The sequence below is a fragment of the Myxine glutinosa genome, chromosome 9 (assembly GCF_964187855.1).
Source record: "Myxine glutinosa chromosome 9, kmMyxGlut1.1, whole genome shotgun sequence".
Classification (NCBI taxonomy): Eukaryota; Metazoa; Chordata; class Myxini; order Myxiniformes; family Myxinidae; genus Myxine; species Myxine glutinosa.
Genome location: NC_136269.1, coordinates 21,020,091 through 21,046,965, shown reverse-complemented (window position 1 = coordinate 21,046,965; position 26,875 = coordinate 21,020,091). Strand labels below are relative to the sequence as shown.

The window sequence follows — 26,875 nt, the reverse complement described above, 5'->3', positions numbered from 1 at the left end:
GCTTGCGCTTACGACGTTGAGCCATCAGCTGATATATTTAATCACACTCTAAGCTTGCTGACCATGTCTATGGTGTAGCTTGTGATGGCAAACAACGGGTTAGCTGTCCGGTCTCCCGGCCTGCGAGCCCCCCTGCACCGACTGCTGCTACGCTAAGTTGTCATGGGTCATGGGTGCCCGGCTAACCGCCGAGGGTCGTGCTCGTCTGGCAGGAACGGGAGAACAAGGAGCCGGGACAGCCGAGCCTTCTGAGGCACCACCCCGCTCATCTCTGGGAATTCCCGGTCTATCGCCGATCACCCTCACTCCCAACTCGGACGATGCGTTGACATCGACGGTCGGCTCTGACGGCTCGGCGGCGTCGTCAAGCCAACCTCATCCACAGCATCACCACTTTCACCATCATGACCGTGAGCAGCAACAGCAGGGAAGTTCGCGAATCAGAATGCTCGTACCTCATGCCTCCGGAGGTGTGAGGATCTGGGAGCCTGGGCATCTGCGGGCGGCGACGCTGGGAAGTGGGAGCGAGCCGGACATGGTGGCCGGAGCGGGGACCGCTCTGCGTCCGCTCCTCGCGGCTCCTTTGGCTATCCCAGGTCGCCTCGGTCGCCTCGCTGGACCCGGACCTCGTGGCGAGGATGACGCCGCTGGCAGAGGGCGACGAGGTTTGCAAGGCCGCGTATCGCGAGTGTACACCGGCCTCTCTCAGTCATTACCTGCTCACCTGAGCCCCAGACTCACTGGCGGTGGGTCCGAGGTCTTGTACTGCTTTCACACGTATCATGTCGTTTGCTGTTTGTCACCATTCTATTGGCACTTTAGTTGTGGTATTTGCTTGTTGTATTCGAGATCTGAGAGTAAGCAACCCGCCCATCGTCAGTTCTTTGTCCCACCAGTGTCTCTTTGTTCTTCGTTTTGTTCGTTCGGGGCAGCGCCGTCACAAGGAACATGCAACACTTGTCCAAACGCCCCAGCACCAAAAACACTCGACACATGTCCAGCACCAAAAACACTCATCAACACATGTCCATCACCAAAAACACTCATCAACACAAGTCCATCACCAAAAACACTCATCAACACAAGTCCATCACCAAAAATACTCATCAACACAAGTCCATCACCAAAAACAATCAACACATGTCCATCACCAAAAACACTCATCAATACATGTCCATCACCAAAAACACTCATCAACACATGTCCATCACCAAAAACACTCATCAACACATGTCCATCACCAAAAACACTCATCAACACATGTCCAGCACCAAAAACACTCATAAACACATGTCCATCACCAAAAATACTCATCAACACATGTCCATCACCAAAACAATTCAACACATGTCTATCACCAAAAATACTCATCAACACATGTCCATCACCAAAAACAATCAACACATGTCCATCACCAAAAATACTCATCAACACATGTCCATCAACAAAAACAATCAACACATGTCCATCACCAAAACACTCATAAACACATGTCCATCACGAAAAACACTCATCAACACATGCCAATCACCAAAAACACTCATCAACACATGTCCATCACCAAAAATACTCGTAATACATGTCCATCACCAAAAACATTCCTCAACACATGTCCATCACCAAAAACATTCCTCAACACATGTCCATCACCAAAAACATTCCTCAACACATGTCCATCACAAAAACATTCCTCAACACATGTCCATCACAAAAACATTCCTCAACACATGTCCATCACCAAAAACACTCATCAACACATGTCCATCACCAAAAACAATCAACACATGTCCATCACCAAAAATACTCATCAACACATGTCCATCACCAAAAACACTCATCAACACATGTCCATCACCAAAAATACTCATCAACACATGTCCATCACCAAAAATACTCATCAACACATGTCCATCACCAAAATAATTCAACACATGTCCATCACCAAAACAATTCAACACATGTCCATCACCAAAAATACTCATCAACACATGTCCATCACCAAAAACACTCATCAACACATGTCCATCACCAAAAACAATCAACACATGTCCATCACCAAAAACACTCATCAACACATGTCCATCACCAAAAACACTCATCAACAAATGTCCATCACCAAAAACACTCATCAACACATGTCCATCACCAAAAATACTCATCAACACATGTCCATCACCAAAAACAATCAACACATGTCCATCACCAAAACACTCATCAACACATGTCCATCACCAAAAATACTCATAACACATGTCCATCACCAAAAACATTCCTCAACACATGTCCATCACCAAAAACGTTCCTCAACACATGTCCATCACAAAAAACATTCCTCAACACATGTCCATCACCAAAAACACCCATCAAAACATTCCCATCACCAAAAACACCCATCAACAAAAACACTCATCAACACATGTCCATCACCAAAAACACTCATCAAAACATGGCCATCAGTATCGGAGTATCGTTGAGAGAGAGGAAGACAAATGATGAATTGCGAAAGATGATGGGAATAGAGCCTGTGATTGATGCTGTGAAGAGGCACAGGTTGAGATGGTTTGGTCATGTGTTGAGGAAGGATGAAAGTGACAGGTTGAGAAGAGTGATGGAAATGAATGTAGAAGGAAGTAGAGGATGGGGAAGACCGAGAAAGACTTGGCTAAAGATGGTGGAAGAAGAAATAGGGGCAAGGGGGTTAACGAGGGGAGATGCAGAAAATAGGGCAAAATGGAGAAGATTGTCATGGGGACCGCAAGGCTAACCCCCGCTCTAGCAGGGAAAATGGCCTTAAAATGCATGTTGTTGTTGTTGTAAAACATGCCCATCAGCCATCACTAAAAACACTCATCAAAACATGCCCATCAGCCATCACCAAAAACTCTTATCAACACATGCCCATCACCAAAAACACCCAACACAAACACTCATCAACACATGTCCATCACCAAAAACACTCATCAAAACATGCCCATCAGCCATCACTAAAAACACTCATCAAAACATGCTCATCAGCCATCACTAAAAACACTCATCAAAACATGCCCATCAGCCATCACCAACAACACTCAACAACACATGTCCATCACCAAAACACTCATCAACACATGTCCATCACCAAAAACACTCATCAACACATGTCCATCACCAAAAACACTCATCAACACATGTCCATCACCAAAAACAATCAACACATGTCCATCGCCAAAAACACTCATCAACACATGTCCATCACCAAAAACACTCATCAACACATGCCCATCACCAAAATCACTCAACACATGTCTGTCACCAAAAACAATCAACACATGTCCATCACCAAAACACCCATCAAAACATGCCAATCACCAAAAACACCCATCAACATGCCCATCACCAAAAACACTCAAGACATGTCCATCACCAAAAACTCAACACATGCCCATCACCAAAACACCCATCAAAACATGCCAATCACCAAAAACACCCATCAACATGCCCATCATCAAAAACACTCAAGACATGTCCATCACCAAAAACTCAACACATGCCCATCACCAAAAGCACTCAATGCATGCCCATGACCAAAAACACGCAACACGTGCCCATCACCAAAACTCATTAACACATGTCCATAACCGCCACTCTGCAATACGTGCCAATCACCAAAAACACTCGTCAGCACATGCCCATCAACACGGGCCCATCACCAACACTCATAAACACGTGCCCACCAACATTCCCATCACCAACACTTCTCAACACACCCATCACCAACACCCATAAACACGTGCCCATCACCAACACATGTCAACACGTGCTCATCACCAACACTTGTCAACGTACCCATCACAAAGTCCTGTCAAAGCGCGCCCATCACCAAGAATGGCAGTCAATGCACACCCATCACCAAGACCGTCCCTCAACATGGGCCCATCACCAAGACCACCCATCAACACGCACCCATCACCAAGAGCACCCGTCAACGCCCGCCCATTGCCACCAATCGAACCACGTCCATCACCAAGAACACCCATCATGCTTTAGCATGCACCCATCACCAAGAACACATGTTTTCATTCTCCCATCACCAAAGACAATCTCCAGCAAGCACCCATCACCAGGAATCCTCTTTAGCATGCGCCTATCACCAAGTACTATGAGCACGCACACATCAAGAAGGCTGAGCACACCCACATCACCAAGAACACTGAGCACGCCCACATCACCAAGAACGCTGAGCACATGTGCTTATCACCAAGAACGCCTGTCAACATGTGCCCATCACCAAAATGCCCATCAACACACGCTTCAGCACACGCCCATCACCAAGGACATTCGTCAGCATCCACCCATCACCAAGGACCCTGGTCTGCACTCACCCATCACCAGGAACTCTTGTCTGCACACACTCATCACCAAGAATACTCACTAGCCCATCAAGATGCCCATCACCAACACTTGCCCATCACCGACACTCGTCAGCTGTCCACACCAGACACGTGTGGACTGGGCGCAAAGTGGCTGGGCGCAAAGTCAGTCGCCGACTGGGCATCTTCCGTCTTGCGAAGTCCATTCTTGGCACTTCTGAGCTTCTCACCGCTGTTACGTGTTACCTCCCGAAACCCCGGTTACGGTGCACCTCAGAGCCTGGAACGGGAACACGGCAAAAAGATTTATTTTGCGTGTTCTAATAAACCATGGTAAAACCACACCAATGCAATTGGAGAACAAAACAAGTGATTGTATTAAGAACTTTCACATACACAATAATAACACTCTTAAAGAAAGTACAGTACAATGAAAATATCACTTGCATCAAATGAACAATACATAGGATGGTACCATCATTCCCCAATGCTCTCAAAGCAATGAACTCACGATATGTCAAACCTGAGTGGAATGTAACATTCCCCAAAGTCCGTGCACAAATCCCAACTCGGTGAATGTCGAAATCGAGCAGAACAGCAAAACAACAGGCAGGTATTGGCACGGCTGTGGATGAAGAGTTACGAGGTCAGAGGTCGATATGGGAATTGAGCCGATATGGAAACCAACGACAATCCATGCGGTGAGGTCGATATGGGAATCCCAATGACAAAACAAGATGTACCAAGCTGACAGCCTCTTCGAGGACAAAATGGCGTATCGGCCTGTAATGGAGGCGCTGGCTCCCTCCATCAATGACTCACACTTGGTGATAAAACCTGAGACGAAGGTTTAATTGCACTCGCAATATATGGCGATGTCACGGACAATCCCTTTCCCGGGAAGCCTCAACTCATTCGCGACCAATATCAAGAAAATCCGCTCGCATCCTCGACGTGACTCACAGCTGTCTCTCTCTCTTCCTCTCTCCGCCCATCTCTATCTCCCTTCTTCCGGTCTCTTTGCCACGTTTTCCTTTTTCCTTCACAAACATTTATTTTTACCTTTCACTAAAATCATCTCCCTTTCACACAAAAATCTTAACAACCTGAAACTAAAAATCCTACAAGTATATAATAACAACAAAGGCGGAAGTGATGGATCCGTAACACCGCATACAAAGCTTTCATCCGCAGCTTGATGGAGTACTGCTCTCCCCTCTGGGCTGGTGCTCCTGCCTCACACCTAGCTCGGCTTCATGCTGTAGAAACCAAAGCTTTCAGGATCATTGGTATCTCCCGTGATGAAGCCGATTCTGAGGGCCTTTCACTCTCTCACCGCAGGCAGATCGGTGTCTATCATCTACCGACTCCTCTCCAGCCTTGCTCCCCCGGCTCTGTCTGTGCTCTGTCCGCAAAATATTCCGGCAGGACTCACAAGATCTGCCAGCAAACCTCTTCTGGTGAAACTGCCAAAATCAAGACTCTGCTCACCTTCACTCTTTCATTCCTCCTTTCTCCCGCCTTTGGAACGAACTCCCTCACTCTCTTCAATCCCACTCCTCCCTCCAGGTATTTAAAACAGCTGTTCACCACCATCTCTTCTTCCCCCATCCAAATCCATGATCTTTTCTACCCCCGTTAATCCACTCCAAATCTACCTCCTTCAAATACCCTGTTTTCTTTCCTGAAATCCCCTTGTAGTGTCCATCGTGTTTATCCCATGTACCCCGCCCCAGCCCTCTCCTTTCCACAGATCTCCCGACATCCCTGTGTCTCTACTGTTGTTGTGCTTCCGTCTGGATCCCCCTCTTGTCTCCCGCTCCCTTTATTACATGTTCTATGTGTTATCTCTTACACGAGGCTCGACTTAGTATAGAACCACCCACCACCTTTCGAGGCCATTTTTCCCCGCAGAGCAGGGGTTGGCCTTTTTCGGGCACCATGGTCCCCTTTTTGAAGCAATGTTTTATGGCCGGATGCCCTTCCTGCCGCCAACCCTGTTCTCGCCTCTTGCGACACAGGGAATTACCAGTGAACTGGTCCTCAATTTGCCGACCTCGGAAGGATGACAGGCTGAGTCAACCCCCCTGGCGTTAGGGTCAGCGATCGACCGGGATTCGAACCCAGGATCCTCGGATCCCAAGCCAGCACCCTAACCGCTCAGCCAACACCAGGCTTGGCTCGACTTGGTATACACAAAAAAAAAGAGATAAAACACCCCTATACACTAATTGGGGGGCATGCTGATGCTATGTAGCATGTCTGGATGTAATAGCCCCAGCACTGCAGGAGTAGTGTGACACACACACACACACACACACACACACACACACACACACACACACACACACACACACACACACACACACACACACACACACACACACACACATACACCAGTCGCTGAATTATAGTAAGGATATTGGAGATACATTTTCCACGGCTGATTAGGTTTGAGTCCTTTAAGAAGTTTAGCAATTGTTTATCAATTGAGCGGATCTTGGTGTGGCGTTGCAATCTCACCTGCTAACAGCAGATACCACCATAATGAGCTTACTTGCTCTTTGAAAAAGAGTGAGCGATTATCAGTTTTCGGTGTTAATTAACAACCCTACAGAGTAATTGTGTTCACGCCTGCGCTGCTTATTTTTTTACCTTCGTCTAGACAGGCACGGCAGGTGGTTATCAAACGCGCTTGGTTTGCACTGTTAATTGCAGCTACAATTCAGGTGTTCGTGGTGTCCCGTTTGCTTAAATATTTGCTCGTTTTGTACACGAGGACAAATCCAGCCGGTGCTCGTTGTGGCACTGCCCCTTCCTTTGAGGATTCTCCCATTCTATTGCTTGACAATTCAAATTACATCAATTCGCTGCTTCCCTGGACCTTCTGGTAAAAGGTTGTCGCAGTTCGAGGTAATTGTGAGCTCGTATTACCCAAGGTTCACTTCAGCATGCACGGAGTTCTTGTGGAATGTCTCTCGTACAACGAAATGAACCACCGTTAGAGGCCATTTTTCCCCGCAGAGCAGGGGTTGGCCTTTTTCGGGCACCATTGTCCCTTTTTTGAAGCAATGTTTTATGGCTGGATGCCCTTCCTGCCGCCAACCCTGTTAGTCGCCTCTTGCGACACACAGGGAATTACCAGTGAACTGGTACTCAATTTGCCGACCTCGGAAGGATGACAGGCTGAATCAACCCCCCTGGCGTTAATTCAGCGATCGACCAGGATTCGAACCCAGGATCCTAGGATCCCAAGCCGGCACCCTAACCGCTAAGCCAACACCAGGCTGGAATGTCTCTCGTACGATTTGGGATATTTGATCAAGCAATGTGTGTGCCAATGACACATCATTGGCACACACATTGCTAGGTGTGCCAATGACGCACACAGGCATCACCAAGGATAGATTTTATAGCCCTCCATGTTGGGTAGAGATATCTTAACGTTTGCACCTTACCGTGTTAGTGCAAATTGCTTTTGGTGCCTGTGAAGGTATATGCGCTCGCTTCAGCATCGGAATAAAACACGTGCTGTCTTCACAACCAAATTGGAAAAATAATATACAGTCACGTGAAAAAGTAAGTACACCCCATGGAAAGTTTTGACTTTTTCAACATATTTCAACATACAGCTATTTGATCTTCATTTCAACAATATTGATAGATAAAGGTGATGTAATATAACAAATATCATGAAACATTTACATTTTGTAGTCCATTGTATAATTTAAATAAACATCAATGCAAATTTCGCATGTGGAAAAAGTAGGTACACCCCTACATTTATCACTACTTCAAATACCTAAAATTAGAATCAGGTGCACCAGCTCAGGTGCAAATGATTAGAACATCGTTAGAGAGGATTTTGGAGGAACCTGACTTATTTAAACCTCAGACATTTAGTTTGGTTTGCTCTTTGTTGTTGAAGTGTGTGGCGTCACCATGCCTAGATCAAAACAGCTCTATGAGGCCTTCAGAAAGAAGGTTATAGATGCCTACGAGTCTGGGAAGGGATTTAAAAAGATCTCCAAACAATTTGAAATCAATCATTCGACTCTCCGGAAGATCATCTACAAGTGGAGAAGATTCCAAACAACTGCCAACTTGTTCAGGCCAGGCCGCCCCAGCAAGTTCAGCCCGAGAGCAGACCGCAAGATGCTGAAAGAAGTCTCTAAGAACCCCAGAATGTCATCACGGGACCTACAGGTAGCCCTTGCCATTGTTGATGTCAAAGTGCATGAGTCTACCATTAGAAAGAGGCTGCACAAATTTGATCTACATGGGAGGTGTGCCAGGAGGAAACCTTTGCTGTCCAGAAAGAACATCAGGGCAAGACTAAAGTTTGCCAATGAACACAGAGGCAAAGACCAGCACTTCTGGAGCAATGTGCTCTGGACAGATGAGTCAAAGGTAGAGCTACTTGGCCACAGTACCAGAAGACATTTTTGGCGAAAACCAAAGACAGCATTTGACCACAAGAACCTGATACCAACTGTAAAGCATGGTGGTGGAACTATTATGGTTTGGGGCAGCTTTGCTGCATCAGGGCCTGGGCAGCTCACCATCATAGAATCCACTATGAATTCTTCATTGTACCAGAGGGTGCTTGAGGTTAATGTGAGGCCATCTGTCAGAAAGTTGAAGCTCAACCGAAGGTGGACCTTGCAACATGACAATGACCCTAAACATACCAGTAAATCCACCAAGGAATGGCTGAAAAGAAAGAAATGGAGGGTTCTGGAATGGCCAAGTCAAAGCCCGGATCTAAATCCGATCGAGATGTTGTGGGGGGATTTCAAACGAGCTGTGCATGCAAGAAACCCCTCAAACATCGCACAGCTGAAAGAATTCTGCATGGAGGAGTGGGCAAAAATTTCTCCCAGTCGATGCCAGAGACTATATAAAAAAAAATAACCACCTTTAGAGGCCATTTTTCCCCGCAAAGCGGGGGTTGGCCTTTTTCGGGAACCGTGGTTGTTGTTGTTTTTCGGTCCCCTATTTGAAGCAATGTTTTATGGCCGGATGCCAACCCTTTTTGCCGCCAACCATTTTTGCCGCCTTTAACGACAAACAGGGAATTACCAGTGAACTGGTACTCAATTAGCCGACCTCGGAAGGATGACAGGCTGAGTCAACCCCCCTGGCGTTAATTCAGCGATCGACCGGGATTCGAACCCAGGATCCTTGGATCCAAAGCCGGCACCCTAGCCGCTAGCCCAACACCAGGGACTGATAGACAGTTATAAGAAATGTTTACTTGAGGTTGTTTCTGCCAAAGGCGGCAATACCACCTATTAGAGCCAAGGGTGTACTTACTTTTTCCACATGCGAAATTTGCATTTATGTTTATTTAAATTATACAAGGGACTACAAAATGTAAATGTTTCATGATATTTGTTATGTTATATCACCTTTATCTATCAATATTGTTGAAATGAAGATCAAATAGCTGTATGTTGAAATATGTTGAAAAAGTCAAAACTTTACATGGGTTGTACTTACTTTTTCACGTGACTGTATAAATGAGCATTTCTGCAGGTGTTAAACGTGTGCGTGTTAGATTGCTTTAATTGAATTGGCTCATTCTGCAGACCGTTCCTCTAAAACGGGATTGTGCAAGATTGTGGCTGGAAAGATTTATTGAGAAGATGTACATGCAAATGTTCATAGGTGATACATGCATGCTCGTTTGGAAGTTGATTAAACTGTTGCTAGGAACACTCGGAGCACAACAACCCAGTAAAACTCTGTGCCTCACGGAGCAGCGCTGATTGCTCGATCGGCATGCCAGATACGAACAGTTGGAAGAGGCTTCTTCTTTGAATCCAGAAGGAAATTAGATTTTAATAAAAACATTGTAAACCAGAACTACACTTGGAAGAGGCTGAACAGCATACCTCCGCCAGGCTGAACAGTTTACGTTTTGTATCCCACTAATAGGCCGGATCTGTGTCTGGGCCTGAACCAAAATCTACTCGGCTTGTTATTGACATGTAACCAACTCATCCATCTAGTTTTGTTTTTATCCATGCACTAGTTTTTGAAATATTGTGCTATGTATCGTTTTGGCCCCATCTCTCAATGGTGAAGAATCAGTTAAATTCTCTTTTAAATTCTCGTATCCTGATTAGGATATTCACCAAAATAGAATTGATTCGTCCTTGTCACTCACCCAAACTGTCCACTAAATTTAGTCCCAATACGTCCACAACTCTTTCAGGTATCCTGTTCACAGACAGACAAATAGACAAACAGGGGTGAAAACATACGCTCTATCCACCTTCGATGGCAGAGCATATTAATTACTCATGTCGTGCTTTGAGATAACTACAACAGCAGTCTTCGACGTCGCCCACATTATTACATCATTATACATACTTGTACCAAGTTTGTTTTAAATCCCTTCAGCTGTTTTCAAGTATGACATTTTTTTACCTGACATTACCTCTCTTACCTTTGGTACTGAAATCTAATCAGTTCATCTTTTCATCATAATATATTCTTGTACCAAGTTTGGTCAAAATCCCATCACTGGTTCACAAGTTAGCGCAGTAACAGACTTTTTACTTAACATGACCTCTGATCTTTGACCTCTTGACCCCATAATCTCAACAGTTCATCTTTGCATCATAATATATTATTGTACCAAGTTTGGTCAAAATCCCATCACTGGTTCACAAGTTAGTGTCGAAACAGAATTTTTACCTTACACACTTTGACCTCTTGACCCCATAATTTAATCAGTTTATGTTTGCGTCATCATACATACTTGTACCAAATTTGATTTAGTTCCTTCAGCCATTCTTAAGTTATTGTGGTAATGAAAACCTATTGCAGACTCTGACCTTTGACCTCTTGACCTCAAAATCCAACCAATTCTTTTTTGCATCACAATACATACTTTTACCAACATTGGTCAAAATGCCATCACTGGTTCACCAGTTATCGCAGTTACAGGATTTTCACCTAACATTACCTTTGATCTCGTGCCACTCCCTCTCCCCCCAAATCGAATCAGTTCATCATTACATTATTATACATACCTGTACAAAGTTTGACTTGGATCACTTCAGCCATTCTTAAGTTAATGCGGTAACGAAAACTTATCACAGAAAGACCAACGGACAACCCCCCCCAAAAATGCCTCTGCCAAAACAAGCACATATCACGTGCCTTCGATACAGTCTGGCACCCCGCTCTGCTCACCAAACTCTCCTCCTATGGTATCCATGGAAATCTCCACGCATGGCTTGCGGACTTCCTCTCTGGTCGTAGTCAGCGTGTGGCTTTGAATGGATTTCGTAGTTGTAGTCATCGTTCGTAGTCATCGTTCCGCTTCCGGTCCGGTATGAAGAAGACGCAGGCGTCACATGCTCGCCGCTTCTTCGACCGGGCCACTGTCAGTTGCTTGCTTTTTTGGTGGTCGTGCGGATTTTTTGGCCATTGAGTCTGCCCTCTGCATAGCCCCGGCTCTGCTCCCTGCTTCGCCTGCCCGGCTCCTTCGCCTGCTCGCTGTTTCCTCGGGCGCTCTCTCGTGGGTTGTGACCATCGCAGCGGTTTGGTGGCGGTTTCCCGCCGTGATCTAGATTTGTAGCGGCGGCGGTCGATTGCCGCTGCATTTGCCGCTTTGCCGTGATCAACCTTGGCCTCGTGATCGTCTCTTTGCTCCTGCCTGCCCTCTGCTTGGTCCCGGCTCTGCTCCTGGCTTCACCTACCTGGCTCCTTCGTTTCCTCGGGCCCGCTCCCATGGGTTGGGACCATTGTTTCACCTCCTCAACCTTGGCCTCGTCTCTCCGCTCCTGCCTGGCATGGCTCTGCGGTACTCCGCCGCAAGGCTCCTTCTGCTCAATACCCGCTCCACCCCATCATGCATTTCTGCCATCAAATCAAATGGACTCCTCCGACGACCCAGGTACATTCACCGTGGCTCCGGTCGTAAGTTTGTATATTTGCAATCAGGTCACTCCATCCCCGTCCTCTGTTCGGCTCAGCGCACTCTCACTCTTCGTCCCAGCGTACCTGGTCACAGCAACGCACACGATCGCACCTCCTGCCTACGAACCCTGGCTAAATCACCTGAATTCATCCCTGCTGTTCAAAACAACATCAAGCTCACCCTGTTCAACACCCGGTCCCTCAACAACAAATGCCTCATCCTGAACGAATACATCCTGGACAACAAACTGGACTTTCTCTGTCTCACCGAAACCTGGCAACAACCTCTGGACTACTACACACTCAACCTCACCACACCCAATGGATATTCCTATGTCAATAAACCACGCTCGGGGGGCCGAGGTGGTGGAATTGCCGTTATCCACCGTCAAGACATCAGGACCAGCCTCATCCCCATCGCCTCATCCTCATCATTTGAACACCTGGCTTTTAAACTCTCTGGTCGCACGCAGTCAGTCATGGCTGTCGTCTACCGCCCTCCCAAGCCACACCCATCATTCCTGTCTGACTTCTCCTACTTTCTGACCCAGCTATGTTCCCTCTCCCCCTCAATCCTCCTCCTTGGTGATTTCAATATCTACATGGACTCCACAATAACCACTGACTTCACTGATTTACTCACCTGCTTTAACCTCACTCAACATGTCGACTTTCCTACCCATATCCGTGGTCACATTTTGGACCTTGTCTGCTCCACTGGATTAAATTTGCACCATCTCTCTGGCTCCGACCTCACCCTCTCTGACCACTTAGCTATCACTATGACCATCAACATCCCCACCCCAACACCAAGACATTATCGCACTATCACCTTCCAAAAGCTAAACGCTCTTTCACCTACCTCATTCTCATCCACCCTCTCTGAAAAAATGTCCACTTCTCCCTTCGTTGACCTCCACACCCCTTCCGACCTCACTGACTACTACAACCACACTCTCTCCTCCTGCCTTGACCAGCTTGCGCCTGTAAAAACCAAAACAGTTTCTTTCACCCATTCTGCTCCCTGGTTTACCCCTGAACTCCGCCTGATGAAAACTCGTGCTCGCCAACTTGAAAGACTCCGCAATAAAACGGGTCTCACAGTTCACTCCCAAGCCTACAAGGACCACCGACAACACGACAAAGATGCCCTCTCCCGCGCCCGCTCCGCCTACTACTCTCAAATTATCCACTCTGGCTCCGGAAACCCAAAAGCACTCTTCTCGACAATAAACAAACTCCTCCGCCCCCTGAACACCACCACCCAGTCATTCACAGTAGACAACTGCATCTCCTTCCTCTCTTTCTTCCAACGCAAAATTGACAACATCTACAACAGCTTGACCACCGCCGCACCCGCTCCCCCTCCAACCACCTGCCCCCCCTTGTCCTGCCATCCCCTGTCTTGGTTCTCCCCAATCTCCCCTACTGACCTCTCTGAACTCCTCATAGGAATGAAAACTGCCACCTGCACTCTTGACCCCATCCCCTCCAGCTTTGTCAAGGCCTCCCTCCCTGCTCTCTCTCCACTTATCATTGCAACAATAAACTCCTCCCTGTCTACAGGCATCGTCCCACCTTCCCTCAAAATTGCTGCTGTTACCCCCATTCTAAAAAAACCTGGTCTAAACCCTGACACCCTAAACAACTTCAGACCCATCTCCAACCTACCCTTTCTGTCAAAAGTTTTGGAACGTGCTGTAGCCACTCAACTCAAACATCACCTCTCTGCCAATAACCTGTATGAAACATTCCAATCCGGATTCCGCTCCAACCACAGTACTGAAACTGCTCTCCTCAAAATCACCAACGACCTTCTCCTCTCCTCTGACGCTGGCAACCTCAACATTCTCGTCCTCCTCGACCTCAGCGCTGCCTTTGACACCATCGATCACACCATCCTCCTCACCCGACTTGAATCCACCTTTAATGTTACCGGCACTGCCCTCTCTTGGATTAAATCATACCTCTCTGACAGACGCCATTTCTTCTCCATCAATAACTGCAAATCCCCCACTGCTCCCCTCCCCCAAGGTGTCCCCCAAGGTTCAGTTCTTGGCCCCCTCCTCTTCATCCTTTACCTGTCCCCCCTCGGTCACTTAATCCGCCGTCATGGTCTCCAATTCCACTGCTTCGCCGATGACATCCAGCTTTTCATCTCCACCAAGTCCGTCTCCACCGACACCCACTCTATCCTGACAAACTGCATCACTGAAATAAAATCCTGGCTTCAAATCAACTTCCTCAAGCTTAACTGTGATAAATCTGAAATAATCATCATTGGCCCAAAAACGCTCACAAAATCCACCCATAACTTTGCCCTCAACATCGACGGTATCCCAGTATCCACCTCCCCTCACATCCGGAATCTTGGCGTCATCTTTGACCAAACCCTCTCCTTCGACAAATACACTAAACAGATCACAAAGTCAGCCTTCTTTCACCTGAAAAACATTGCCCGTCTCCGCTCATCCCTCTCCTCCACGGCTGCAGAAACCCTCATCCACGCCTTCATCACCTCCCGTCTGGACTACTGCAATAGCCTCCTCTATGGTTCACTCTCAAAAATCACCAATAAACTCCAATACATTCAGAACTCCGCTGCCCGTCTACTCACCCATTCCCGGACCCGTGACCACATCACCCCCGTCCTTTACAAGCTTCACTGGCTCTCCACCCAGAGAATCCAGTACAAAATCCTCCTCTTGACATACAAAGCCCTCCATAACCTGGCCCCCATCCTACCTGGCTGACCTCCTCTCCAGACACACTCCCACCCGCAACCTCCGCTCTGCTGGTACCAACCTCCTGACCCCCTCCATCCGGACCAAATTCAGATCCTGGGGGGACAGGGCCTTCTCCATCGCTGCTCCCACCATCAGAGACTCCTCCTCACTCACCACATTCAAAACATCACCAAAGACCTACCTGTTCAACACTGCATTCAACATTCAACCCACAGCATTTAACCCCTGACTATCTCTTCTCCTTCTCCCTCCTTTTGCTTTAAATATTTCCCTATTGATTCTTGTCTTTTTGCAATTGTTGTTTTCATGTATTGTTATGCATTATGTTTTCCACTCTGTCAAAGCGCCTTTGGGCTTCTTGAAAAGCGCTATACAAAATAAATGAATTATTATTATTATTATTATTTCTCTCATCTTCCCTTCCGGTTCAGGCTGGAGTTCCTCAAGGCAGTGTTCTGGGCCCTGTGCTTTTTCTGGTCTTCATCAATGATCTCTCCGACTCTGGAAAATCCTCTCTATCTCTTTGCTGATGACTCCACTCTCTGCCGCTCCATTCCTCATCCCTCAGGTCGGCAGTCTGCAGCCTCTTCAATCTCTGCAGACCTGGACAAAATGACAGACTGGTCAAAGAAGTGGAACATGTCTTTCAATCCTGACAAATCCCACACTCTCACTGTCTCTCCGAAAAGACTGACTGGACAAACCCTCCCATCTACTTTCTCAACAATCCTTTCCAAGAAGTTCTGTCACTTAAGCTTTTGGGTCTCACTATCTGCCATGATCTTTCCTGGGAAAACCACATTTCCAAGCTGGCCTCCAAAGCCAGTTGCCAACTGGGCATCCTCTGTCATGCGAAGTCCTTCCTTGGCACACCTGAGCTCCTCACCACATACAAGGCTTTCATCCGCAGCTCAATTGAATACTGTTCTCCCCTCTGGGCTGGTGCTCCTGCCTCACACCTAGCTCGGCTTCACGCTGTTGAAACCAAAGCTTTCAGAATCATTGGAATCTCTCACGATGAAGCTAACTCTGAGGGCCTTTCACTCATTCACTGCAGGCAGGTTGGCGGTCTTTCTGTCTTCTACCGACTCCTCTCCGGCCTAGCTCCCCCAACTCTGTCTGTGCTCTGTCCCCCAAATATTCCTACATGTCGCACAAGATCTGCCAGCAACCCTCAAGGTGAAACTGCCAAAATCAAGAATCTCTATACCGCCATTTTGGTAAGGCTTATTACCCTCGCCAGAGAAGAGGGTATTGCGCCAGAGGAGAGGATATCTGTTTGTCTCTGTTTGTTTGTTTGTTTGTCTGCACAGAATAAATGTGATTTTCTCTGCAACCGTTGGTCGGATTGACTGGAAATTTTCACCATAGGTGCATCTCCACCTGTATAATTTTTTAATGATAATTATGGTGTCATATGTCACGTGGTATGGGCGCCATCTTGGAAAAAACGAAAACCTTTGCACCTCTATATCTCCGAAAGCACTGCATAGAAAAATTGAGACGTGGCTCATTGTAAAGAACTCTCCATCTGGAATAACATGTGTTAATGATTATGTCATAGGTGCCTCCATTATGACGTCATAATTCGACAAGTACAAAACTTTATCCGATCAAGATGAAATTTATTGAGCATCATGTAGGGATAAATTGATGGAGAAAAAAACATGATGACATCATCGGTCACTTGGGTCGGCCGCCATATTTGTTTTAACACAAAAGCCTGAAAAAAAACACTGAAAACACGTCCTGGCGAGGGTCTGCAATCTGATTGCCTAGTTTTTTTTTTTTGATGAGCACCCCCTGAATGATCTTCAAAAAGGGTGTTTGAACACACCCAAACACCCAGATTTCATTCATGCACTCCGTTGGAGTTCCTTGAGTATGCGTACAAAGTTTGGGGCCGCAAGGTTTCATGGCTTTGGAGTTATGGAAGAGACACACTGACTGACTAACGGGCACACATTGTCTTTTATTATTTTAGAGATACATATTATATTATCATATGCTAGTAATATCCACCTTCCATGCAGAAAATATGCAGGAAACAGTTGTGGATTTTTGTACCGTAAATAATGATAAATTATTGAAGTAATCAACACCAGTCACATTAATGTGAATTGCAAGAAATCACAATAAAAGTTGCAAATTAGTGAATATGTGAAATTAGTTGTTATCAGCTTGTTATCTCATTTGAAAGTGTATGAGTGGGTTCAGAATGGAGCCAAGGAAGCAACTTTCAACAGAACAGTGTCTGAAGGGCAAACTATGAAGAAAATAGAAAAGCTGAAGATATCCAACAATGGTGTGAAGTACACTTTGCAATGCCACATGACGAGAAAAGACCAGGAAGATCCAAAAGAACCTCCCCAAGGCAAGACAAGCACTTGGATGTTTCACAGCTTGCATAATAAAATAAAATAAAGTTAGCAGCTGTCAAATTAAATGTGAGCAGGCCTGAACCTGCCACATCTAGCACTGCGCTCAAAAGGCTGATTGCAGCAGGTCACCACGACAGAGTCGCAGAAAAGAAACCACCCCAGAGACCACAGAATAAGGTGCAAAGACTGAAATTTGCAAGTCCACATCAAGATTGGGCAAATTAACAATGGAATCGGCTACTCTGGTCTGATGAATCAAAGTTTTAACTTTTTGGATCTGAGAGACACCAATTTGTACGTCCAAGACCTGGAGAACGTTACGATGCGCAATGTCTGCAGTCCACTGTTAAACAATGGGGCGGCTCTGTGACTGTCTGGGGATGTATATCAGCATTTGGTATCTCAGAAAATCAGTTAAAATCCAAGGGACGCTAACAAAAGAGAAGTACAAGCAGATACTGCAGCACCCGGCAGTTCCGAGTTGAAATCGTTTAATCGGAAGAGGATTCATTTTCCAACAAGATAATGATCCAAAAAACTCTTTCTATTTCCTAAAACAGTATTTGGGAAACAAGGTTACAGCTGGTGTGCTCCAAGTGGTAGAACTGAGAGTTCGGACTCTGAGCACCCCAGAGTCAGAACATGAGTCCCATCGAGGCCATATGCATTACCTGGACATAGAGAAGAACAAGAGGAACCCAACTAACCTTACAAAACTGTGGAATGTACTACAGGATGTTTTGCATAATATTCCTGTAAGAGTGCTCTCGTCATATACAGGAAGCATGAGTAAGAGTGGTGGTGGTTCGTATTCAGTCTATGGTTGCTTTGCTGCATCATTTTATGGGGGCGCGGCTGTGCTGCTGATGCTATGTTTTCAATTACCAGTCAGCTGGTACCCATTTTGCCGACCTTGTTAGGATGACAGTCAACCCACAGGGTGTTAATGCAACGGCATGACAGGGGCTCAAACTCAGGACTCTAATATCTCAAGACAGCAACCTTCACTGTTAAGCCAATACCAGGCATGCATAGGAGTGATGACACTCAAAAACGTTTTCCGCTCACGAGAACTTGCTGCTTATACACCTCCGCCATTAACTGGACCACAAAATACTCGGGAAGCCACTACGTCACATGATTATTGGGCGGCCATTGGCCACTCAAGGGTGGGCCGTTGTGATGTTTGCTTATTTCCCTTCACCGCTAAGCTCTGGAATTCTTTACCTTCTCATGTCTTTCCTTATAGTTATATGTGGCCACTTTTAAAATGGAAGGTTTTCCAGTTCCTCAAAAACTCTTACATTATTTCTCCTTCTTTTCACTTCTCTATTTTTCTTTTGATTAATTTAAGGACTGGCCTCTGCAAATGGTACAGCCTGTGACTGGAGCCTTTAACAGTAAAACCCCACTGTTATTCGGGCATGAAAAAGCAGTACAGTACATATTTTTCTTTGCAGGTTAATACATCATGCGTGTGTAAATTGTACCCTTGGGAGTAGACCCACGCAGTAGTAGAAAAGTCTTTATGGATGACTAAACAAGCAATATTGATGGGAAATCGATGCGAGGCGTAATGTGTAATGGTCTATTTGTGCTATTTAATTTTCCTAATATACCTTGGGAGTTAATGAATTAAGCTGTTTTATTTGATTATTTTTTTCAAATTTTTAGAATAGTTGAATTTATGTTCGAGCAAGTCATGATTCACCTCCCCGTTTTACGGGTGAATAGGGACAGTCACTAATACAAAAAATAATAATCAAGAAACAATCCTGAGTTTCCAACTTATTGCTAAATTGATAGCTCAGATGGATGCACATAACATGCACCCATAATATAAACCACGGTGCCAATGAAAAAAATATGGGATAAAAAGTTTCTCCAAACTGTCCCTATTTCTTGATTATTATTTTTTTGTATTAGTGACTGTCCCTATTCACCCGTAAAACGGGGTAAATAGGGACAGCCATAAAAATCCGATTTATTCCTATTTAACCCATATATGGGGTTAATAGGGACTATAAGTTGCTTTTTAAAAAAACAAGAGAAAACTTTCAACCCAAATATCAACAAATCAGTATGGTTATCAATTTTCAGCGAAAAAAGTTTCCGAACTTTTTTTCAGTTTGTGTCCCTATTCACCTTGCTGTCCCCATTCACCCCATTTTATGGTAATGACTAATCGGAATTCTGCTATGCTTCTCTGGAAATATCCTCCCTGTCTCTACTCCGCAGGCTTCAAATGCCCCATATGCTCCAAACCATTTACTGCCGATGACATGGAAACTCATATTGCCATGTGTCTTTCCAAACCCAGGATAACCTACAATGGTAAGCAACTCATTACAGTTCGTGGCAATAACAATCATAAAGCTTTGGGGACATCCATATATTACATGCATACAAACGGAGTTGGGGAAGGGTGTTTTTATATTTAATCAGGTTCTTGGAGGAACACGACAATGGAGTGCAAGGGATCTACAAACGTAAAGTGGAGCCAAGGGGAAACAGGAGGAAACACATGCAATATCTAGTGATTACTTTTCAACACGCCCTTGTACATAGGATTTTAAATATTTTTTTGTATACAGAATCGAGGCTCCTGAAAGAGCTAACATTTATCACACAAACAAATCAAACAGACAAACAAATCAAACAGACAAACAAACAAAGTCTATAAAAAGGGGAGCGGTAGACAAGATGGGGAGAGAAGGGGAAGCACATAAACACAACATTTGAGAGCAGGGACTTCGGGAATGTGTGGGAGGGAGAGGGCTTGGGGGGAGGCGGCGTGGGAAGGGCGGGGGGGGGGGGGTGGGGTGGGAGAAGTATAAACACAAGGACACCAAGGACTTCCAGGTTAAGAAGTTGGTATTTCAAAAAAGTGGTTTTGGGGTGAAATTAGCGGGGGTAGAAAGGATCAAGGTTTTGGATAGGGGAAGATAAGAGATGGTGGTGAACAGCCGTTTTAAAGACCTGGAGGGTGGAGTGGGATTGAAGAGAGTGAGGGAGTTTGTTCCAGAGGTGGGAGAAAAGAGGAATGAAGGAGTGAAGGTGAGCAGAGTCTTGATTTGGGCAGTTTAACCATAAGAGGGTTGCAGGCAGATCTTGTGCGACCTGTAGGAATATTTGGGGGACAGAGCCCAGAGAGAGCTGGGGGGGGGGGGGGGGGGCAAGGCCGGAGAGGAGTCGGTAGAAGACGGAAAGACCACCAACCTGCCTGCGGTGAGTAAGTGAAAGGCCCTCGGATCTTCATCGCGGGAGATTCCAATGATTCTGAACGCTTTGGTTTCAACAGCGTGAAGACGAGCTAGGTGTGAGGCAGGAGCACCAGCCCAGAGGGGAGAGCAGTATTCCATTGAGCTGCGGATGAAAGCCTTGTATGTGGTGAGGAGCTCGTGCAATATCAAGAGGATGAAATCACCATGATGTTGATCGAGGTATGGTAACCACCATGGGACATAAGGCAAAGCTGATGTTTCTGGCATTCATCCTCTCTTTTTGTCTATTCCACCCATTGTTCCACTTGTCCGACACAAATCGACACGAGCCGGCGCCGAACTTCGCAGGAACTTGGAATTTGACCACGGTGCCGGCGATAACCCGCATACTCTTTGTGAAAGACACCGTGGTATCTTTAACATCCACCAACTAATTCCGGCAGATGGGACGCCCATTTAACATCGATCCGAGGGACAGCACACAAATTGATGCCTCACCCTGACTGATGATAGGTTCGTCTTTTTTTAAAAAACGTTTTCCCATGTACCTTGTTCTCTATGAATGAAAATAGGATGACAGATTGTTACAGGTTCGGGTATGCATTGCCGAAAGGTTAATTGGCTTGTTTTCAGATAAAGCAGGAGATTGTGTTTCCCAAAATCATGGTGCCAAAGCATATTGCTCAACGGAGGAAATTGGTTTAAATTAGGGCTATTTTACTCGTGCAATATCAAGAGGGATCCATTTGATTATAGATTCTCCAACAGACATTACCTGGTGACTCAAAAACCATACTTTACCTGCTTTGTGTTCGCGTTCAGGATTTACTTTAGCCGCACACATTCTCAACGTAGTGATTAACTGCCAGAGATGAGCAAGTTGGGCCTGCTTGTTTATGAGCAGAAGGCAAACAGCAAGGTGGTGTTTTCTGGTCGTTTTCAAGGCTGATCTTTTTTTTTTTGTCTAAGTATCTAACACCGAGTTGTTCTTGCAGATGACGTGCTCAGGAAAGACAGTGGTGAGTGCTCCATATGCCTCGAGGAGCTCAAGCAGGGGGAAGCCATCGCTCGTCTGCCCTGCCTCTGCGTTTACCACAAGAGGTGCAGTTGTTACCCTGCGCTCGCGAAGCGAAAATCGGGGTTAAGCATTCAGTTGCGTGCCGTGTGCCGTACGTGTCTGTATTTTAAAAATTCATTTTCTCGGCAACCGTTGGTCCGATTGACACGAAAGTTTACCATAGAAACGCCTCCGCCTGTAGAATTTTTTAATTCATAATTATGACGTCATAGGTCACGTGGTACGGACGCCATCTTGGAAAAACGTTACACCTCTATATCTCCCAAACCGCTCAATGGAAAAAAATTGAAACATGGCTCATTGTCAAGTACTCACCATGGGGAATAAGATATGTTGATGATGATGTCATCGGTGCCTTAATTATGACCTCATAATTCGACAAGTACAATGCTTGATCTGATCAGTATGAATAAAACAAAAATTCCTCTGCAACTGTTAGTCCGATGGACACAAAATTTTCAGAATATGTGCGGCTCCTGTATAAATTTTAAATGATAATTATAACGTCAAAGGTCATGTGGTACAGTCGCCATCTTGGAAAAAATCGAAATAAGTTGCACCTTTATATCTCCTAAACCACTCTATGGAAAAAATTGAAACATGGCTCATTGTCAAGTACTCCCCTTGGGGAATAAGATATGTTAACGATGACGTCATTGGTGCCATAATTATGATGTCATAATTCGACAGGGACAACGCTTAGTTTGATCAGTTTGAAATTTATTGAGCGTGATCTACGCAGCAATTATATTAGAGAATATAAATTTATGATGTCATCGCTCACGTGGTCTGGCAGCCATATTGGATTTTAATAAAAACAAGGTTCAAAAACGAGAGTTGGCTCTCAACAAGTTGACTGCGCAGGGTAAGTATTCTATGAATAGCATCTAGTTAGATATGCGACGATGGTCGTGTGTGCTTATCTATGGCTTTTAATTGGCATTAACATTCCTCGTGAGTTCCTGCTGCATTGATATGTCTAAAACGAGGTGCACTGGGGTCTGGAATTGCTGCTTGTGTCAGAGGTATTAGTATTAGTTATCAGACATTGGGTGGTGACAGAATAAATGTTGTATGATGTAATGCATGTCTGTTGCACATGATGCATTCCTCTTTTGCAGATGCATCGACTCTTGGTTTGAGATCAATCGATCATGTCCAGAACACCCAGCTGATTAAGCAACTGGGAGGGAATTGTGGGCCAAGAAAAATGAATGTGAGTTAGGGATGGATGAGGGAGTGCCTGTTATTTTTGGAACTCGAGATAATGTCACACTAACTCGGTTTATAAAGCCCTGGAGTTTGTCAAAGAAGTTCACAGTACTTGGGCTGGGTTTGGGATGTAGAGAACCACCTTTAGAGGCCATTTTTCCCCGCAGGGCAGGGGTTGGCCTTTTCGGCACCGTGGTCCCCTTTTTGAAGCAATGTTTTATGGCCGGATGCCCTTCCTGCCACAAACCCTGTTAGTCCCTCTTATGCCACATAGGAAATTACCACTAAACTGGTACTCAATTTGCCGACCTCGGAAGGATGACAGGCTGAGTCAACCCCCATGGCGTTAATTCAGCGATAGACTGGGATTCGAACCCAGGATCCCAAGCCGGCACCCTAACCGCTAAGCTAACACCAGGCTTTGGGTTTGGGATGTAGAGGTTGTCTGGTATTCTCTTTTGAACTTGCCTCAAGGTCATGTGACCTCATGTTCAAACCCCATATACCGTGTTGTGTTTTGCCTCGTCTCCCAAATATCCTTGCTCCTCTCATAATGCATCTGCAATCTTTTCATTAACATCCGCAATTATTACATAAAAGGTGATTGGCCATTGCGAAGCAACCAAACTCAATCGAATGATTTGAGCCAATAACCCTAATTGTACCATTCCCTTTTTCTGTTTTTCATAGTAGTCAATACGCAAAGGAGAAAACAATCGACTCTACAATGGGATGTACCTCAATGACTTCCGATTGATCCCAGGTGACAAGGCCACGAGTTTCCGAGGGCGCCAAAGACTGTGTATGAACCTAGACGACGATGAGCACATATTCACGGGGGACAGACACATATTCACGGGGAATGCCAACATTGAGGACAACCTTTGTGCCGCGAACATTAACTCCACTGAGCACATAACTAGCACATATAGTTGATGCCGTGCACAGAAGACATTAACGTCCACAATTGATTAATATCGGAAATGTTTTGAGGAAAGATGGAGGGATGTGAAAACTGTCGGGGCCTATGTGGGAACACTGCTTTACGGCTTCAATTGCCTGTTAACCTCTGGCATCTCTTTCGTTGTTGTTTGAAACCAATCCGAGCAATGTGCTTTGCCATACAGTGCTTACTGAGACATTGTTTGTACCAGCAGGTGCTGCGTAGAAATGGCATTTTGTTGCAGACGATTCCGGTATAAAGTATGTATATTCACACCACCTGGGCTACGCTTCACGGGGCGGACAGGAAGTCAGTCCTGCAGCGAGCCAGGGATTGACGTAGCATCGAACTCCCACACTAAATGCCGATATAGAGGATAGACTGTGTAAATCGATAAGATGAAGTCATGGCTCTTGAAGCGTCGTGGAAATGCTTCATCATTCCTAGGCAGTCGAGAGTCGTAACCAAGACGTGCATTCAGACCCGCCTGGAGTTCACTGCTCATTGGACACGAGTTGTTTAAATACTTTTCACGTGACCATATTAATTGTTATTTGCACTTCGTTTATAGGAGTGAGGGGTTTTTTGACTTTTGCATCCGGTGGTTTTCTTGACATCCATGTATAGCCAGTACGTGGCCTTTTCTACAGACGTTCCAGAAGTGTAGCTTATAGTTCGTGACGCGAGCTACGGTCAAACGGCTTGTGATTAAATGTGGTCGGCACTTCTTTCTTTTTTTTAAACTAGTAATTGAGAATCGATTCGTGTGGACATTGACAATGTGAAGAAAAACAAGTATTTGAAGAACTTAAGCGTAGATTTTGCATTGCGTGCTTGACGATAGGTCCCTTCTCAGCATTCGCTGCTGCGAGGCCTTCTATTATCAAGCAAGAGCGATGATCACGTATAATTTTGTCCAATGGGTGGACACGAAGGAACTTCGTCCGAGGACTAAGACGTGAAGGAAGGACGTAACTGAAGACAAAAATAAATTGAATCTCGAGTTAATCGAAACGTAGCGATGTTGTTCGACAAACACACGGGCCTTGCCACCGTATTTTACTTGTGTTCGGTTGATATCATTGGTGAGTGAGTGCTTGCATTGATTGTTTGGTGAAACCACAAATTGTTGACAGGAAGTGGGTAGATTTTGACAGGAAGTGGGTAGATTGTGACAGGAAGTGGGTAGATTTTTTTACAGGAAGTGGGTAGATTGACAGGAAGTGGGTAGATTTTGACAGGAAGTGGGTAGATTGTGACAGGAAGTGGGTAGATTTTGACAGGAAGTGGGTAGATTTTGACAGGAAGTGGGTAGATTTTGACAGGAAGTGGGTAGATTGACAGGAAGTGGGTAGATTTTGACAGGAAGTGGGTATAGATGGTGCCTGAAACTGTGCGCACACTGGAGCGACAGTAGACTCTCGTTAAGATGAAATCATTTATTCTGTGGACTATTTGTCTTCAAGAATACTTAACTGTTTTAAAAGCAACTGAACTGATATTGCGCGCTATTAATTTAAAAAAAGACAAAGTTAATTCTCTTAACGCTCATGGAGGAACTTTTACATCTACTAAAGGCGTGGTGCATGGAGGACAAGAACATACACCCACTATACTTTGTTCACCTCATCTTTTTTATTGAAGTATTTTACTTTAAATTGGATGATCATGAGCCTGGTCTTGGCCGATCGAAGACAAACGACCGTACTGTTGATGCTCATGCGGAAAGTTGACAAACTGTTTACGGCTTGAACAGCCATGGAAGGACTGTATTTTGACCGGAAGAAGAAGCATCCACCACCGATAGATATTTGCAGCTATTATACGTCCTGCAGAATAAGACCAGGTAAAACGTTCTTCTATTCGCCGTGAAGAAGGAATGTACCACGTTGTGAAGCATCACGCTTTCCTGGACTGTTCCGTGCTCCATAGATTTGCCACTTCTTCTCCCAAGCGTCAGCGGTGCATACGACCGATATCTTAAAAATACTCGTCTTTCTACCTCATTTTTTGAAACGTCAATCATGCACTTGAAACGAGTGCCGATGTCAAGATGTACTGTACACATCGCATGTTCAGAGCAAAGATGAGCAAATACTTGTTTCGTTGGGATACGCTTAGACCAGACCCGGTGGTGTAATGGAGTGTCCGATCAGAGTCTGAGAGGTCGGTGGTTCCCTGGCCACCCTGGCCGAGTCATACCAAAGACTCTAAAATGATCGTGCTGCTTCCATGCTTGACCTTCAGCATTTGAAAAGGACAGAGCATGGACAAACAACCATAAGTTGGCAATATCAGTGCAGGCTTTGATGGGCCTAATGGTCTCCTCCTGTGAGAAAGTTCCTTGGAATGGAACTCCTATATCTACTGAAGTGAAGTTGCTGTGCGTTCAGACTAAAGGTGAACCGATATAGGTCATGATCTTGGAGGGGATAACCTCATTGGGTGCGGAGACAGTATGAAAGAAGCTTGGATTCGGAAAAGAGAAGTCTTCTTCCTTTAGTATTATCCTCATAAAATTTCACTTAGTGGTTCTTAAGCCCATTTGTTAAGCCGAGTTGTCTTAACGAGAGTCCACTGTCTATGAACCTACATACCTGTGCTACGTTTATGCTTTCGATTACTTAACAAGATAGAGATTATTGCGCGTGTTGATGTTCTGCTTGTCCGTGAGATGGATTTGTGCGTTATTCGCAGGACCAAGAAGCTGAGGGTTTTACTTTAACCAGGTTAAAACGACGGCTTTGCTTTAACCTGAAACGATGTTGCCTTTTGTTTGTAATTCATGTTTCTCAAGTCAGGTGAAAGATGTCTTCCACTTTCCACGCTGCTGTCTCATCTCGTGTCTAAGTACATATTTTGAAGTGGAAAACAACTTAAACGTGTACATTGTGAATGGGTTTACTGTATACAATGTGACTGATATAAATGGCAAGTGAAAACAAAGAATATGCTGCTTAAAATAGAAACAGCACATTATTTTTTAATTAAAAGATTGAAAAAGTT

At 45.3% G+C, this 26,875-nt stretch overlaps 1 protein-coding gene across 2 annotated transcripts; it reads left to right on the top strand.

Annotated features, from left to right (window-relative positions):
- Positions 1-26,875, top strand: LOC137416555 (uncharacterized). 2 transcript variants are annotated; one of them, XM_068102191.2, is made up of 5 exons: positions 1-746; positions 19,651-19,746; positions 21,632-21,737; positions 22,836-22,930; positions 23,617-26,875. In XM_068102191.2, exons 1-4 carry the CDS (start codon positions 170-172, stop codon positions 22,891-22,893), a joined length of 837 nt encoding a protein of 278 aa, XP_067958292.1. In that variant the 5' UTR covers positions 1-169; the 3' UTR covers positions 22,894-22,930; positions 23,617-26,875. The 2 variants fall into 2 exon arrangements, with proteins under 2 accessions (XP_067958292.1, XP_067958293.1); XM_068102192.2 differs by having other exon boundaries at positions 33-665; positions 23,617-23,754.

Coding starts and splice junctions, on each gene's coding strand:
- LOC137416555 (XM_068102191.2), top strand. CDS start 170: ATGGGTGCCCGGCTAACCGCCGAGGGTCGTGCTCGTCTGGCAGGAACG. Junction 747..19,650: donor GAGCCCCAGACTCACTGGCG/GTGGGTCCGAGG, acceptor TCTACTCCGCAG/GCTTCAAATGCCCCATATGC. Junction 19,747..21,631: donor ACCCAGGATAACCTACAATG/GTAAGCAACTCA, acceptor TTGTTCTTGCAG/ATGACGTGCTCAGGAAAGAC.